The 18,739-nt window shown below is 43.1% G+C and overlaps 1 protein-coding gene across 3 annotated transcripts in view; it reads right to left on the bottom strand.

Moving 5' to 3' along the window:
• The window catches only part of LOC118369393 (adhesion G protein-coupled receptor A3-like), a 262,103-nt gene extending 243,731 nt beyond the window's left edge, over nucleotides 1-18,372 (bottom strand). For all 3 annotated transcript variants that reach the window (XR_008095029.1, XR_008095030.1, XM_052498400.1), the window contains exon 1: nucleotides 16,829-18,372. Coding sequence is in view for 1 of the 3 variants with exons in the window: in XM_052498400.1 (XP_052354360.1) it covers nucleotides 16,829-17,118 (290 nt within the window). In the remaining 2 variants the exon portion in view is untranslated. The remainder of the gene's footprint in view (nucleotides 1-16,828) is intronic.
• Between the last annotated feature and the right edge of the window lie 367 nt (nucleotides 18,373-18,739).

The raw sequence follows: 18,739 nt of genomic DNA on the forward strand, positions 1-18,739 counted from the left end.
TAAATAAGTTCAGGAGTAAACATTTGCTTAACAAGTCTCATTATAAGTTGCATGGACTCACTCTGTGTGCAATAATAGTGTTTAATATGATTTTTGAAGGACTACCTCATCTCTGCACCCCCACACTTACGATTATCTGTAAGATCCCTCAGTCGAGCAGTGAAAATCAAACACAGATGCAACCACAAAGAAGAGGGAGGTTTTCCTATGGTTCATAAAGAAGGGCACTTATTGGTAGATGAGTAAAAATACAATAGAAAAAGCAGACATTGAATATCCCTTTGAGCATGGTGCAGTTATTAATTACACATTGAATGGTGTATCAATACAAAAATGGCAAAGATACAGGCGTCCTTCCTAACTCAGCTGCCAGAGAGTAAGGATACCTCTCAGGTATTTCCCCATGAGGCCAATAGTGACTTTAAAACAGTTACAGAGTTTAATGGCTGTGATAGGAAAAAAACTGAGGATGGATCAACAACATTGTAGCTACTCCACAATACTAACTAACCTAAATGACAGAGAAAAAAAGAATGAACCCTGAACAGAATAAAAATATTCCAAAACATGCATCTTGTTTGCAATAAGGCACTAAAGTTAAGCTGCAATAAATGTGGCGAAGAAATTAACTTCATGCCCTGAATACAAAGCGTTTCATTTGGGGCAGATCCCACACAACACATTACTGTGTACCACAGTAATTCTTCATTAATAACTTCATTATTCATAACTTCAACCATGGTGTTGGCTACATAATGTTATGGGTATGCTTGTCATTGGCAAGGACAAGGGAGTTTTTTAGGAATAAAATAAACGGAATGAAACAAAGCACAGGCCAAATCCTAGAATAAAAACTTGTTCAGTCTGATTTCCACCAGACACTGGGAGATTAATTCACCTTTCAGCAGGACAATAACCTAAAACAGAACGCCAAAAATACACTGGAGTTGCTTGCCAGGACGACATATATATTGTTCCTGTGTCACGTTCTGACCTTAGTTCTGTTATTATATCTTTGTTTTAATATGGTCAGGGCGTGAGTTGGGTGGGCAGTCTATGTTTGTTTTTCTATGTTGGTTTTTGAGTTCGGCCTAGTATGGTTCTCAATCAGAGGCAGCTGTCAATTTTTGTCCCTGATTGAGAATCATACTTAAGTAGCCTGGGTTTCACTTTTGGGTTGTGGGTGTTTGTTTTGGAAAGACAGTACCGAAGAGCCCTTACTGCTGCATCCTATTTTTCTAACTTAATTGAGGAAAATAAGAACAATCCGAAATTCCTTTTTGATACTGTCGCAAAGCTAACTAAAAAGCACCATTCCCCAAGAGAGGATGACTTTCACTTTAGCAGTGATAAATTCATGAACTTCTTTGAGGAAAATATTATGATTATTAGAAAGCAAATTATGGACTCCTCTTTGAATCTGCGTATTCCTTCAAAGCTCAGTTGTCCTGAGTCTGCACAACTCTCCCAGGACCTAGGATCAAGAGAGACGCTCAAGTGGTTTACTAATATATCTCTTGACACAATGATGAAAATAATCATTGCCTCTAAACCTTCAAGCTGCATACTGGACCCTATTCTAACTAAACTACGGAAAGAGCTGCTTCCTGTGCTTGGCCCTCCTCTGTTGAACAAAAGATTTAGATGCACTATTGTAAAGTGGCTGTTCCACTGGATGTCATAAGGTGAATGCACCAATTTGTAAGTCGCTCTGGATAAGAGCGTCTGCTAAATGACTTAAATGTAATGTAAATGTAATAATAAATGGCTCTCTATCCACCGGATGTGTACCAAACTCACTAAAAGTGGCAGTAATAAAGCCTCTCTTGAAAAAGCCCAACCTTGACCCAGAAAATATAAAAAACTATTGGCCTATATCGAATCTTCCATTCCTCTCAAAAACTTTAGAAAAGGCTGTTGCGCAGCAACTTACTGCCTTCTTGAAGACAAACAACGTATACGAAATGCTTCAGTCTGGTTTTAGACCCCATCATAGCACTGAGACGGCACATGTGAAGGTGGTAAATTACATTTGAATGGCATCGGACCGAGGCTCTGCATCTGTCCTCGTGCTCCTAGACCTTAGTGCTGCTTTTGATACCATCGATCACCACATTCTTTTGGAGAGATTGGAAACCCAAATTGGTCTACACGGACAAGTTCTGGCCTGGTTTAGATCTTATCTGTTGGAAAGATATCATTTTGTCCCTGTGAATGGTTTGTCCTCTGACAAATCAACTGGAAATTTCGGTGTTCCTCGAGGTTCCGTTTTAGGACCACTATTGTTTTCACTATATCTTTTACCTCTTGGGGATGTTATTCGAAAACATATTGTTGACTTTCACTGCTATGTGGATGACACACAGCTGTACATTTCAATGAAACATGGTGAAGCCCCAAAATTGCCCTTGCTAGAAGCATGTGTTTCAGACATAAGGAAGTGGATGGCTGCAAACTTTCTACTTTTAAACTCGGACAAAACAGAGATGCTTGTTCTAGGTCCCAAGAAACAAAGAGATCTTCTGTTGAATCTGACAATTAATCTTAATGGTTGTACAGTCGTCTCAAATAAAACTGTGAAGGACCTCGGCGTTACTCTGGACCCTGATCTCTCTTTTGAAGAACATATCAAGACCATTTCAAGGACAGCTTTTTTCCATCTACGTAACATTTCAAAAATCAGAAACTTTCTGTCCAAAAATGATGCAGAAAAATTAATCCATGCTTTTGTCACTTCTAGGTTAGACTACTGGAATGTTCTACTTTCCGGCCTCCCGGATAAAGCACTAAATAAACTTCAGTTGGTGCTAAATACGGCTGCTAGAATCCTGACTAGAACCAAAAAATGTGATCATATTACTCCAGTGCTAGCCTCTCTACACGGGCTTCCTGTCAAAGCAAGGGCTGATTTCAAGGTTTTACTGCTAACCTACAAAGCATTACATGGGCTTGCTCCTACCTATCTCTCTGATTTGGTCCTGCCATACATACCTACACGTATGCTACGGTCACAAGACGCAGGCCTCCTAATTGTCCCTAGAATTTCTAAGCAAACAGCTGGAGGCAGGGCTTTCTCCTATAGAGCTCCATTTTTATTGGGACGGTCTGCCTATCCATGTCAGAGACGCAAACTCGGTCTCAACCTTAAAGTCTTTACTGAAGACTCATCTCTTCAGTGGGTCATGTGATTGAGTGTAGTCTGGCCCAGGAGTGGGAAGGTGAACGGAAAGGCTCTGGAGCAACGAACCGCCCTTGCTGTCTCTGCCTGGCCGGTTCCCCTCTTTCCACTGGGATTCTCTGCCTCCAACCCTATTACAGGGGCTGAGTCACTGGCTTACTGGTGCTCTCTCATGCCGTGCCTGGAAGGGGTGCGTCACCTGAGTGGGTTGATTCACTGATGTGGTCATCCTGTCTGGGTTGGCGCCCCCCCTTGGGTTGTGCCATGGTGGAGATCTTTGTGGGCTATACTCAGCCCTGTCTCAGGATGGTAAGTTGGTGGTTGAAGATATCCCTCTAGTGGTGTGGGGGCTGTGCTTTGGCAAAGTGGGGTTATATCCTTCCTGTTTGGCCCTGTCCGGAGGTGTCCTCGGATGGGGCCACAGTGTCTCCTGACCCCTCCTGTCTCAGCCTCCAGTATTTATGCTGCAGTAGTTCATGTGTCGGGGGGCTAGGGTCAGTTTGTTATATTTGGAGTACTTCTCCTGTCCTATTCGGTGTCCTGTGTGAATCTAAGTGTGCGTTCTCTAATTCTCTCCTTCTCTCTTTCTTTCTCTCTCTCGGAGGACCTGAGCCCTAGGACCGTCCCCCAGGACTACCTGACATGATGACTCCTTGCTGTCCCCAGTCCACCTGGCCGTGCTGCTGCTCCAGTTTCAACTGTTCTGCATTATGGTCATTTATGAACATTTGAACATCTTGGCCATGTTCTGTTATAATCTCCACCCGGCACAGACAGAAGAGGACTGGCCACCCCACATAGCCTGGTTCCTCTCTAGGTTTCTTCCTAGGTTTTGTCCTTTCTAGGGAGTTTTTCCTAGCCACCGTGCTTCTACACCTGCATTGCTTGCTGTTTGGGGTTTTAGGCTGGGTTTCTGTACAGCACTTTGAGATATCAGCTGATGTACGAAGGGCTATATAAATAAATTTGATTTGATTTGATTTTCCGTGGGAGTGTTTGGTCCACACAGTACTGTTTTCGGTTTTGTATATTCACGTCATCGTTTGTTGTTTTGTTTGAGTGTTCTATTGTCTTTATTTAAAAAAAACATTATGGGCACTTACCACGCTGCACATTGGTCCTTCGATCCTTCTCTCTACTCCTCCCTTACATCTTGAGTGGCCTAGTTACAGTTCTGACTTAAATCGTCATGAAAAACTATGGCAAGACTTGAAAATGATTGTTTCGCAATGATCAACAACCAACTACACAGAGCTTGAAACATTTTAAAAATATTTTACAGTCCAGGTGTGCAAAGCTCTTAGAGATTTACCCAGAAAGACATAGATTATTCTAACTTGTATTGACTCAGGGGTGTGAATACTTATGTAAATAAGATATTTCTGTATTTTATTTCCAATAAATGTGCAAAAATGGGTAAAAACATGTTTTCACTTTGTCATTATGGGGTATTGTGTGTAGATGGGTGGAAAACATTTATTTAATCCATTTTGAATTCCGGTGGTAACAACAAAATGTGGAATAAGTCAAGGGGTATAAATACTTTCTGAAGGCACTGTCTGTATATACACTGCTCAAAAAAATAAAGGGAACACTTAAACAAGACAATATAACTCCAAGTCAATCACACTTCTGTGAAATCAAACTGTCCACTTAGGAAGCAACACTGAGTGACAATAAATTTCACATGCTGTTGTGCAAATGGAATAGACAACAGGTGGAAATTATAGGCAATTACCAAGACACAACCAATAAAGGAGTGATTCTGCAGGTGGTGACCACAGAACACTTCTCAGTTCCTATGCTTCCTGGCTGATGTTTTGGTCACTTTTGAATGCTGGCGGTGCTTTCACTTTAGTGGTAGCATGAGACGGAGTCTACAACCCACACAAGTGGCTCAGGTAGTGCAGCTCATCCAGGATGGCACAACAATGCGAGCTGTGGCAAGAAGGTTTGCTGTGTCTGTCAGCGTAGTGTCGAGAGCATGGAGGCGCTACCAGGAGACAGGCCAGTACATCAGGAGACGTGGAGGAGGCCGTAGGAGGGAAACAACCCAGCAGCAGGACCGCTACCTCAGCCTTTGTGCAAGGAGGAGCAGGAGGAGCACTGCCAGAGCCCTGCAAAATGACCTCCAGCAGGCCACAAATGTGCATGTGTCTGCTCAAACGGTCAGAAACAGACTCCATGAGGGTGGTATGAGGGCCCGACGTCCACAGGTGGGGGTTGTGCTTACAGCCCAACACCGTGCAGGACGTTTGGCATTTGCCAGAGAACACCAAGATTGGCAAATTCGCCCTGAGCACGTGACAGACGTGACAGAGTCTGGAGACACCATGAAGAACGTTCTGCTGCCTGCAACATCCTCCAGCATGACCGGTTTTGCGGTGGGTCAGTCATGGTCAGTCATGGTGTGGGGTGGCATATCTTTGGGGGGGCCGCACAGCCCTCCATGTGCTCGCCAGAGGTAGCCTGACTGCCATTAGGTACCGAGATGAGATCCTCAGGCCCCTTGTGAGACCATATGCTGGTGCAGTTGGCCCTGGGTTCCTCCTTAATGCAAGACAATGCTAGACCTCATGTGGCTGGAGTGTGTCAGCAGTTCCTGCAAGAGGAAGGCATTGATGCTATGGACTGGCCCGCCTGTTCCCCAGACCTGAATTTGGGACATCATGTCTCGCTCCATCCACCAACGGCACGTTGCACCACGGACTGTCCAGGAGTTGTTGGATGCTTTAGTCCAGGTCTGGGAGGAGATCCGTCAGGAGACCATCCACCACCTCATCAGGAGCATGCCCGGGCGTTGTAGGGAGGTCAAACAGGCACGTGGAGGCCACATACACTACTGAGCCTCATTTTGACTTGTTTTAAGGACATTACATCAAAGTTGGATCAGCCTATAGTGTGGTTTTCCACTTTAATTTTGAGTGTTTAATTTTTAAGTGTGACTCCAAATCCAGACCTCAATGGGTTGATACATTTGATTTCCATTGATATTTTTTGCGTGATTTTTGTGCACATTCAACTATGTTAACAAAAAAGTATTTAATAAGAATATTTAATTCATTCAGATCTAGGATGTGTTATTTTGTTTTTTTGAGCAGTGTATATACGTATATATATATATATATATATATATATATATATATATACATACATACAGAGAGATATTTGTGTATGGTTTCAACCAGGTCCTCCAACCAGGGAAGTGGGTGGTAGGGGCAAATAATAAAAACATTCAAAGGGGGGGGGATCAGAAACTATGCAAGTAATGTTAGGCTAATCTGTCTGCTCGTTTCATAGCTGATCTGTCATTCATTCATCTGTCACCTCACATTGTCTAACAAAGATAAACAATCAAATGTCATGATGAGTGGGGAAATAAATTTGCTAAAATATTATTGTTAAATTATTCATTTAATCAATTCTAGAATAAGGCTATAACGTAACAAAATGTGGAAAAGGGTGAATACTGAATACTGAATACTTTCCAAATGCTCCAAATGCACTATCTAGCTAATCCAGGTGCATGTTGTACATGGATCCTGACAAATAAATAAAAGACCGTAGGCCTATGCCAGGAAACTCCAGATATGTCCCTACCCAAATCCAATGCACTCATTTTCCTTTCCACAGGCATCCATTTGGAGAGAATAGAGTCTTTGGTGGTTTTGAGGAGCTATTGGTGGTTCTGTCGTAGAGGATGTCCAAATCCAAAAGAAGATTATCAGTGGTATCTGAAAAAAAGCCATGCATGCTTATGCTACATTACCTACAGTTAGTACATGCATGCATATACTACAATTTTCTTTGTTGCGGATTCTGACAAGGTAAAAAAATCTGACAGAACACCGCAAATCTCTGAGAAGGAGACGGACGATGAAGTCCAAACTTCTCTTTGCGGTCAGCTTTACAAGTGCAGAGCACACGCATTGTCACATACAATATCTAAAAGTAGATAAAATCTTGTTCGCCGGTTAGGTTTGCATTTCAACTGTGACTGAGCAACAACAGCCGCCTGCAAAGACAATGTTTGTGTTTCCCTGTCATGTTCTCCCTATTGCTCCTTCCATCTCACCAACCCAAACATCTCTTTTCACAACACTTCCTGCCTCCCTGTGCATTTCTTCTGTGTCACTCTTTCCAAGTCTCTATCCCTGTCACTCCCTCTATCCCTCTAAATGTTTCTCTCTCATTTTCTCCCTCCCTCCCTCCCTCCCTCCCTCCCTCCCTCCCCCTCCCTCCCTCCCTCCCTCCCTCCCTCCCTCCCTCCCTCCCTCCATATGCGCCCAGCTTCTCTCTCTGACTTTCTCTCTTCCTCTCTCTGTCTCTCTGTCTCTCTTCTCTCTTAGGCCAGTGCTATGTTCCCTAGCCAGTGCATTGCCTGAGACAGGTGTCAGCTACAATCTCTGCTACTGTTCTCCAGAGACACAGTGCCTCTCTCTTTCTCATACTTGCCGCTGAAACGATTACACCAGATAGGTCAAGGTCAACAAAGCTGTCAGACTCCACTCCAACTCCGGAGCAACTTCTTTCACGTGTCGGAGAGGGAAACATGCAGAGGTGTTAATAGAGGGCTTCTGCTGCTCTCGAGGTGCTAAGAATTCTGGACATTTCACAAACAATCAATTTTCTTTTCAATTTGTTATGTTTGAAGATGTTTTATACTGCATTGGGAATTTGTAATAAATAGTAAGTCAAAGTAAAAGACATAGGGATGGTGCTGCCACTTAATTTCAACCACTAAACATGATTTGTGAATAGAATGCATCTACTTGAGGAAAACTTACTGTACATGCCATAATAAAGAAGGTCACTAATTCAGAACTTGTTGTCTGGACAGGTGAAGTGAATGAAAGGAACAATGAAGGAGGCCAAGGGGATTGATGCATTAGGAGAGATCTACTAGTGAGGGAATTCACTCCGTGTAAGTCACATGAAGTGCATAGCCTATTTTCCTCTCATATCTGTTTATTTTCACAGCACGTCTAAACAAAAGGGAGACATGGGAGGCCACTTCGGCCCGACAAATGGTCACATTCCCTAATGCAGGAAAGCTGCTTCCTGGCCAACCAAGAGGCCTGCTGGAGGCTTGTTGACCAAGGGGAAAGACAGTGAGCATTATATGTGTCACTTTAAATGTAACGTTACAAAGGATTTGTAATTTGTCTTCTTAAAAAGAGTAGACTATCTGAATTGCAAACTGTTGTTGCAATGAAGGATACTCCTCATTCCTGCCAAGAGGCATTGATTGGACAAAGAGACAATGTTTATGCTATTTCAGGGGATAATTAATTTAGTCTGGCTCATTTACCATTTATGAGCTTTACAATATAAACACTGACTTTTTAAACATGACCGTGACCCAAGATTGTCAGTGAAGAACACTTCCTCCAATCAAAACTTGGTAATGCCTCCAGGCACAACTGCAACAACAGTTTAAGAAAGTGAAGACAAGATTAGCCTTGGTGCATAATTAATTATGTATCTTAGAACAATTATTAACAAGAATGACTTTGTTTACATAAAATATATATGTATATATATATAATGTTTCACCTTTATTTAACCAGGTAGGCCAGTTGAGAACAAGTTCTCATTTACAACTGCGACCTGTCCAAGATAAAGCAAAGCAGTGCGACAAAAACAGCAACACAGAATTACACGTAAACAAACGTACAGTCAATAACACAAAATAAAATATATTTTTTAAAATCTATGTACAGTGTGTGCAAATGTAGAAGAGTAGGGAGGTAGGCAATAAATAGGCCATAGAGGCAAAAATAATTACAGTTTAGCATTAATACTGGAGTGATAGATGTGCAGATGATGATGTGCAAGTAGAGATACTGGGGTGTAAAAGAGCAAGAGGGTAAGTAATAATATGGGGATGAGGTAGTCGGGTGTGCTATTTACAGATTGGCTGTGTACAGGTACAGTGATCCGTAAGCTGCTCTGACAGCTGATGCTAAAAGTTAGAGAGAGAGATATAAGACTCCAGCTTCAGAGATTTTTGCAATTCATTCTAGTCATTGGCAGCAGAGAACTGGAAGGAAAGGCGGCCAAAGGAAGTGTTGGCTTTGGGGCTGACCAGTGCAATGTACTTGCTAGAGCGCGTGCTACGGGTGGGTGTTGTTATCGTGACCAGTGAACTGCGATAAAGCGGAGCTTTACCTAGCATAGAATTATAGATGACCTGGAGCCAGTGGGTCAGGCAACGAATATGTAGCGAGGGCCAGCCGACTAGAGGATACAGGTCGCAGTGGTGGGTGGTATAAGGTGATTTGGTAACAAAATGGATGGCACTGTGATAGACTGCATCCAGTTTGCTGAGTAGAGTATTGGAAGCTATTTTGTAGATGACATAGCCTAAGTCGAGGATCGGTAGGATAGTCAGTTTTACGAGGATAAGTTTGGTGGCGTTAGTGAAGGAGGCTTTGTTGCGAAATAGAACGCCGGTTCTAGATTTGATTTTGGATTGGAGATATTTAATATGAGTCTGGAAGGAGAGTTTACAGTCTAACCAGACACCTAGGTATTTATAGTTGGAGTTTATAGTTATATATAGCTGTATTTATAGTTTACTAGCGTTTAAGAGCAGTTGGAGGCCACAGAAGGAGTGTTGTATGGCATTGAAGCTTGTATGGCATTGGAGGTTAGTTATCACAGTGTCCAGGGAAGGGCCAGAAGTATACAGAATGGTGTCGTCTGCGTAGAGGTGGATCAGGGAATCGCCCTAGGCAAGAGCGACATCATTGATAAATACATAGAAAAAAGCCGGCCCGAGAATTAAAACCTGTGGTACCCCCCCATAGAGACTGCCAGAGGTCTGGACAACATGCCCTCCAATTTGACACACTGAACTCTGTCTGCAATGTAGTTGGTGAACCAGGCGAGGCAGTCATTAGAAAAATCAAGGCTATTGAGTCTGCCAATAAGAATACGGTGATTTGATAGAGTCGAAAGCCTTGGCCAGGTCGCTAAAGAAGGCTGCACAGTACTGTCTTTTATCGATGGCGGTTATGATATCGTTTCCTACCTTGAGCGTGGCTGAGGTGCACCCTTGACCGGCCCGGAAACCAGATTGCACAGCGGAGAAGGTATGGTGGGATTCGAAATGGTCAGTGATCTGTTTATTAACTTGGCTTTCGAAGATTTTAGATAGGCAGGGCAGGATGGATATAGGTCTGTAACAGTTTGGGTCTAGGGTGTCACCCCCTTTGAAGAGGGGGATGACCGCGGCAGCTTTCTAACCTTTAGGGATCTCGGATGATACGAAGGAAACATGTCCCCCCCCCTCATTCTGAAATTGCATTTTTGTCCCCTCCAGTTTTAGCATTGGAATGTGATACGAAACGGGGCTGCGGTGTGCTTTAGGACCATGCGGACGCCTCCAAGCAGTTAGGTAGGCTGTTTGGAGCATCTATTCGGCTGGATTCTGACAGGCTGTGAGAAGGCAAAGCTTCTGGAAGGCTGTCTGTACCAGCACAGGAGGGTTGAGCATGGTACAGTGTGTACGTGTTGCGCTCTCTCACCGAGTTAGCTGGCAAGGAAACTGCTGTTTAAATTAACAGAAAAAAAACTTAACTCTATCAGATAACTAGATCTTTTTCAAGTCTCTCCAAAGATATTAGGATTCAAGTATGGGTTCTGGCTGGGCCACTCAAGAACATTTAGAGACTTGACCCGAAGCCACTCCTGCGTTAACTTGGCTGTGTGTTTAGTGTCGTTGTCCTGTTGGAAGGTGTACCTTCGCCCCAGTCTCAGGTCCTGACCACTCTGGAGCAGGTTTTCATGAAGAATCTCTCTGTACTTTTCTCTGTTCATATTTCCCTTGATCCTGACTAGTCTTCCAGTCCCTGCTGCTGAAAAACATCCCCACATCAGGATTCTGCCACCACCATGCTTCACCGTAGGGATGGTGACAGATTTCCTACAAAAGTGACGCTTGTCATTAATTCCAAAGAGTTCTATCTTGGTTTCATCAGACTAGAGAATCTTGTTTCTCATGGTCTGAGAGTCCTTTTGGCAAACTCCAAGTGGGCTGTCATGTGCCTTTAACCGATGTGTTTCTTCCGCCTGGGCCACTCTACCATAAAGCCCTGATTGATGGAGTGCTGCAGAGATGGTTGTCCTTCTGGAAGGTCCTCCCATCTCCACAGAGGAACTCTGTCACAGTGACCAACGGGTTCCTGGACACCTCCCTGACCAAGGCCCTTCTCCCCTGATTGCTCAGTTTGCCAGGCGGCCAGCTCTAGGAAGAGTCTTGGTGGTTCCAAACTACTTCCAAACTCTCCACTTTCTGGAGGACTGAGTTTTGAAATCAGTGGAATTAGAGTATGATAGCGAAGGAGATGGGGAACATTCTAGCGTTTGATTGCAAATATTCAGAGGGAGTCGAAAAAGAGAAGACACAGAAGGCTGTATAAAAGTCCTGTCTCTGGATTACATCTTCAAACTAAGAGCAACCAAGGCACCCATGAAGGAGCGGGAGAAGCATCCAGCCATGTATAGGGCTAAGATAGTCTAGCTAGCTACATTTTCAGATATTAAGCATTTATAATTTTGTCACAAAGTTGTTTTCATTTCAAGTTAAAGTACTCTTAGCTAGCTAGCTAACTTTAGCTGACTGCTTGCTAGCCTGTTAGACCTATAGGGGCAGTATTTCATTTTTGGATAAAAAGACGTGCCCGTTTTTAGCGCAATATTTTGTCACGAAAAGATGCTCGACTATGCTTGGAATTGATAGTTTTGGAAAGAAGACACTCTGACGTTTCCAGAACTGCAAAGATTTTCACTGTGAGTGCCATAGAACATAATCTACAGGCAAAACCAAGATGTTTGAGTGACCAGGAAATCAACAGGATTTCTGGAGGCACGTTTTCCATGATCGCCTTATATGGCTGTGAATGCGACAGGAATGAACGGACACTTCCTATCGTTTCCCCCAGGTGTCTGCAGCATTGTGACGTATTTGTAGGCATATCATTGGAAGATTGACCATAAGAGCCTACAAAAAAAAGTGTCCCGCACGGTGTCTGCGTGGAAATTGGTGCGCAAAAGTCAGGTACCAGTATTTTTCCATCCGAATCAGAGAAGAATGCACGCTTCCAGGGACGGCATTTCAATGAAGAGATATATGACAAAACACCTTGAGGATTGATTCAAACAACGTTTTCCATGTTTCAGTCGATATTATGGAGTTAATTCGGAAAAAAGTTCGACGTTTAGGTGACTGAATTTTCGGTTAGTTTCGGTAGCCAAATGCATAGTAACAAAACGGAACGTTGTGTCCTACACAAGCATCTTTCAGGAAAAACTGGACATCTGCTATGTAACTGAGAGTCTCCTCATTGAAACATCTGAAGTTCTTCAAAGGTAAATTATTTTATTTGATCCCTTTGCTGGTTTTTGTGAATGTTGCGTGCTAAATGCTAACGCTAAATGCTAAGCTAGCTATCACCACTCTTACACAAATTATTGATTTTCTCTGGTTCTAAAGCATATTTTGAAAATCTGAGACGACAGGATTGTTAAGAAAAGGATAAGCTTGAGGGCAGGCATATTTATTTCATTTCATTTGCAATTTTTAGAAATCGCTAATGTTGCGTTATGGTAATGAGCTTGAGGCTGTAGTCACGATCCCGCATGCGGGATGGGGCGGCCTAAGAGGCTAGCTAACATTACGTGTATGATCTGTGTAAGTATATTATTTGTATCTCAGAGCCATTTGCATTGCTAGTTATAGCCTAATGTTAGCTAGCTAACATTGAACCTGGTTGGTTAGATACCTGCAGATTCATACAGGGTAGTAACGTTATGAGTTGTTATTATGTTTCATTGTTTAGCTAGCTAGCTAGCTAGCTAGCTAGCTACATGTCTAAACAAAAGACTCCACTATGCCAGTAACCATTTCAATAGAATGTTCATGATGTCACTGCGACAACTGTCGATAGACGTAGCTGGTAAATATGCTCTGGTTATCTACTCAGATTTCAGAGCACTCTCATCTGCGTGTGCCAGAGCGCAGAATAACTGACAAATATACAAAGCTCAACACCTGCTGAATATGGCCGGTGTCAGTAAACGTTGACAAAAAAGCGTAATTAAATTGTTGCAGGCAGCACAGTTGCCAACGCTCTGGATACCATAAAAACAGCCAAACCAGCTCTGCTAGGGCGATAAAGTGGTCAGAGTGAGCTGTTCTCTCATTTGTGTCTGTAAGTAGCTAGAAAGCTAGCCAACATTAGCCAGGTAGCTTGGGTGCTTGACTGCTGTTGCTTGGTCAGAACACTAGGATCAACCCTACTGGAAAGATGGCGCCGACAGATATGGCAGCTCTGCTTCTAGCTCCTAAGCAACTTTGCAGTATTTCATTTTTTAAAATGTGTTATTTCTTACATTATTAGCCCAGAAAGTTTTTTGTGTTATTACATACAGACGGAAAGTAATTTTGGTTATCGGAGTTGTACCAAAGATCCATCAACATTGACTATAATACTCACGCTGCTAAAACACTCGACCACTGCTACTCCAACTTGCAGGATACCTACAAGGCCCTCCCCCGCCCTCCCTTCGGCTAATCAAATAATGACTCCATTTTGCTCATCCCTTTCTATCGGAAAAATTATTTTGATCACGTTGACAGGGATATGTTCCCGGTAGCCTCTGTGAGTAACATCGACACAGTGACTGAGTTCATCAGGAAGTGTATAGCGGATGTTGTTCCCACTGCGACGATTAAACCCTACGCAAATCAGAAACCGTTGATAGATTGCAGCATTTCGCGCAAAACTGAAAATGCAAACCATCGCATTTAACCATGGCAAGGTGACTGGGAATACGGTTGAATACAAAAACAGTGTATTTATTCCCTCCATAAGGCAATAAAACAGCCAAAATGTCACTACAGAGAATTCAATGGCTCAGACACAAGAGATATGTGGCAGGGTCTACAAACAATCATGTACTACAAAGGGAAAACCTGCCAAGTCGCGGACACCGACGTCATAGCCCAGACAAGCTAAACACCTTCTTCACCCGCTTTGAGGATAACGCAGTGCCACCGACGTGACCCGTTCCCAAGGACAGTGGGCTCTCATTCTGTGGCCGACATGAGTAAGACATTTAAATGTATTATCCCTCGCAAGGCTGCCGGCCCAGATGGCATCCCAAGCCACGTCCTTAGAGCATGCGTAGACCAGCTGGCTCGAGTGTTTACGGAAATATTCAATCTCTCCCTATCCCAGTCTGCTGTCCCCTTTTGCTTCAAGATGTCCACCATTGTTCCTGTACCAAGAACGCAAAGGTAAATGAAATAAATGACTATCGCCCCATAGCACTCACTTCTGTAATCATGAGGTGCTTTGAGAGGCTAGTTAAGGATCATATCACCTCTAACTTAACTAACACTCTAGACCTACTTCAATTTGCATTCCGCCCCAATAGATCCACCGACGATGCAATCTCCTTCGCACTGCACACTGCCCTATCCCATCTGGACAAGAGGAATACCTATGTAAGAATGCTGTTCATTAACTACAGCTCAGTCTTCAACACCATAGAACCCTCCAAGCTCATCCTTCAACAACATCATTAAGCTTGGGCCCCTAGGTCTGAACCACACCTGTGCAACTGGGTCCTGGACTTCCTGACTGGCCACCCCCAGGTGGTGAAGGTAGGAAACAACATCTCCACTTTGCTGATCCTCAACACAGGGGCCCCACAAGTGTGCGTGCTCAGCCCCCTCCCGTACTCCCTATTCACCCATGACTGCGTGGCCACACATGCCTCCAACTCAATCATCAAGTTTGCAGATGACACAACAGTTTTAGGCCTGATTACCAACAATGAAGAGACTACAGGGAGGAGATGAGGGTGTGAGGGCCCTGGCAGAGTGGTGCCAGGAAAATAACATCATCAACATCAAACAAAACAAAGAAGCTGGTCGTGGACTTCAGGAAACAGCGGAGAGAGCACGCTCCTATCCACATCAACGGGACCACAGTGGAGAAGTTGAAAAGCTTAAAGTTCTGCTCCGTTCACATCACCGACGATCTGACATGGTCCACCCACACAGACAGTGTGGTGAAGAAGGTGCAGCAGCATCTCTTCAACCTCAGGAGGCCCTTAAGACCCTCACAAACTTTTACAGATGCACAATTGAGAGCATCTTGTCGGGCTGTATCCAGTCTAGTATGGAAACTGCACTGCCCACAACCGCAGGGCTCTCCAGAGGGTGGTGCGGTCTGCCCAATGCATCACAAGGGGCACACTGCCTGCCCTCCAGGACACCTACAGCACCAGATGTCACAGGAAGGACATCAACCACCCAAGCCACGGCCTGTTCACCCTGTTACCATCCAGAAGGCGAGGTCAGTACAGGTGCATCAAGTCTGGGACCGAAAGACTGAAAAACAGCTTCTATCTCAAGGCCATCATACTGTTAAAAAGCCATTATCAAAAGCCAACCCTGCACCTTTGAGGCTGCTGCCCAATATTGATAGACATGGAATCACTGGTCACTTTAATAATGGAACACTAGTTCCAATAATGTTTACATAGTGCTTTATTAATTTCATATGTATATACTGTATTCTATTATATTGTATTTTAATCACATTTAGGCAATTCCTAGTTGCTGGCCTGCTCAGTCCTGGCCCTGGGGGTCTGCTGTACTGTTGTCACTCTGGCCTTGGCCTTGGCCTAACACACCTGAAACCAATAATGAATGTTTCACTAAGATGTGTGTTTTCATTCAACTTTTCCCCCCCAAACCTTTCCCTTGAGACATAAAAAAAGATGGGAAGGATGTTGTGTTGGGGAAAGAGTTGAGTTATTGACTAGACTGGTGGGGGTCGGGCGTGTAGTAGGCTCGGGTTGGCTGGGCGGTCTGGCTGAAATTTGATATAGAGGCTGTCTTAAAGACAATCAAAAGTTAAGTCTTTGTACTTTATTCATACGAGTTGTTCATTTGTTAAGCTATTAGTTAAAGGTGCAACACAATATTGATTATGGAATTATCATGGATCTAGTTCAGTCTTGTCAATCACTTAAACATATTTAATCATCTCTTTCCTAGCTTGATGACTGTGTGGGCATTTATGCTTACTTTTTGTTGTTCTAAAAAGGGGACAACTAGAAGGGACATGAGTCATATTAGATTGTGTAGAAATGCATGAAATGTGCTTTAGATGCCCCCCCCCCAAAAAAAAATGGGAGAACCCCCAGAACCCCTGGCCAAGTTATGCCCCCCTCTGCAAATAGCACTGATGGGTGATTTAAAAAGTCATAGTCAATCTATCAACAATATAATAATACTCTTAGCAAAACATTTTTAAAAAATGTACAATATGTAGAATCTATGAGAATAGAAAGGTTCTGAACTTTTGAGAAATATCACACAGCACAGTTGAAAAATATATGGCAAATAGAGATAGATGGGAGATAGATGGGAGGGGTTGAGTGGAGCTGAAGGATAGGACTAAAAACAAACAAAAGATAAATATTTTAAAATCAACTGCGTGCGTGAAATGTATATATAGTATGTATAAGCTGGAAGTAGAAGCCTAATGCCCCTGCATTTGGTACACACAACGTTTTAACAACCTTTGTTCAACTACTGTTTTGTTGGTTGTTTGATGCCATACTCACAGGGAAACTGTTTTGTTGGGTAAGAAACTGGGTTGTAGAGTGTCCAGTAATTCCACATCATCACACACCACTTTCACCCGGAACGTTTGTCTGCCCAACTTCTTGGACCTCTCGGAGGAGCAATGACAGCTGTCAATGAAGAGGTTCCGGCAGTTTCCGTTCGTCAGGCATGTCCTCCACAACCCGACAACAACGCAAAGTAAGTTCAGCAGTTTCATTGTGAACCGAGACTTTAATTGAATTATCTTACAAGTTATCTCTTCCCAGTAAATAAAGCAAGTGTAGACCATTTCAAATAGGCTTCTTCTTGGTGAATGGTTACCTACCGATCAGTTATTTGCACGTTTGACAGTTATTTATGTATTCAAATAAGTATGCTCTTTGACTACTCCGAAAACACCTGTTATGTGTTCATACTGTACATAATAACGAAACGATTTTCTTTGTAGGACTATTCTTTCACCGCGCAGTATCATTTGTATTATTTATGATACTGTTTCACATTTACAGAAACGTGTGACATCGGTAGGCCACCTAAGCGTTACTTGATAAAAGTTAGCACATTTGTTACCACTATCCTAAAAGTTTGAATTCCATGGGAATGCAGTAGCATATTACTCTGTCTTCGCCGTCGGCAAAAACAAGATCTTCTTTCAATAATGTGTCTATTGTCACTTTTGTCATTGTACTCCTACAAAGTTATCCGTTGTCCTAAATCCGTTATCAACAGGTTGCCACATATATCTCCATCCACGTGTGCCGCGCAAGGCGCTTTTCCATCCACGTCTTGCTCCTTCAACCATGGGACATGTTGCAATTATTCAGTGCATGGAAGTTGAAAAGTCCCTCCTCCTCCAAGGCAAGGGGCGTGAGTTGGTATTGTTATTACAACGATAAACCATATGAATCCATATAAATGGGACAATACACAAGTTGACCTTAACCTGTTCTAAACAACAAAACATGTCATTGTATTTATTCATGATTTTAAGGACCACCATGAACATAACATTAGGCCAACCCAAGAAATACATTTTCTAAAAATAGAATTACTAGTAATTCTACGCCAACCTACATCAATCTACATCGACCCTTTATCAAGTGGTTCTGAAACGGAATGGTGCAGGGGTTCAGCCTCAGACACATCTAAGATCAGATGACCACTAGATAAGGATCACTGAAGGACACCCGGACACACACCCCGTGTATAGCCTACAATATGATATCCATGTGTTCCTGGCTCCTGGATACAAACTCAAATGCCATGCTGAGAGAGATGTCAGATAATTGCTCACTTATTGAGGACATAATGCATCAGCACGGTCACACCTTGGCAACTAAGAAAATGCACCTTGTCCATCGATAATACATTTGATCTCTTTGCAACCAAATAAAAATACCCCAGGAAAAAAACACTACATTGAAATCTCAGGGACAGTAGCAATCTATGACTGAACATAACATTGTGGCTCAGAGAAAGCTAAAGTAGTAGCATGCTCATGATTGAAGACCTCCCGTCGAGTTGATAGGCAACAATTAGATAACATAGGAAACTGAGAAACACCTAAATCGACACTGCAGAGGCCATGTTTTGTATACACTTATTAGAGATCAGTAATGTGGGAACATAGACCTACAGGCGACAGTAGACCTCTTCACCAAAAAGTACAGAACATAAAGGAAATATATACATTCATGGTACAACTTTACACTAAAACAGTAGATATACAATATGATATGGTGGCTCTCACAGCAGGACCACATTTCTAGTGTGTGTAAGTGTAAGTTGTTCAGTACTGTCGTCTACAGACAAAGAGTGCAGCAGTGATATCAATCATTTCCCATGCATGCCTGTAGTCAGAGCCCTTGGAGACAAAAGCCCAGACAGCTGGTTGGGCTCCTGAGCTTGGG

The sequence above is a fragment of the Oncorhynchus keta genome, chromosome 36 (assembly GCF_023373465.1).
Source record: "Oncorhynchus keta strain PuntledgeMale-10-30-2019 chromosome 36, Oket_V2, whole genome shotgun sequence".
NCBI lineage: Eukaryota > Metazoa > Chordata > Actinopteri > Salmoniformes > Salmonidae > Oncorhynchus > Oncorhynchus keta.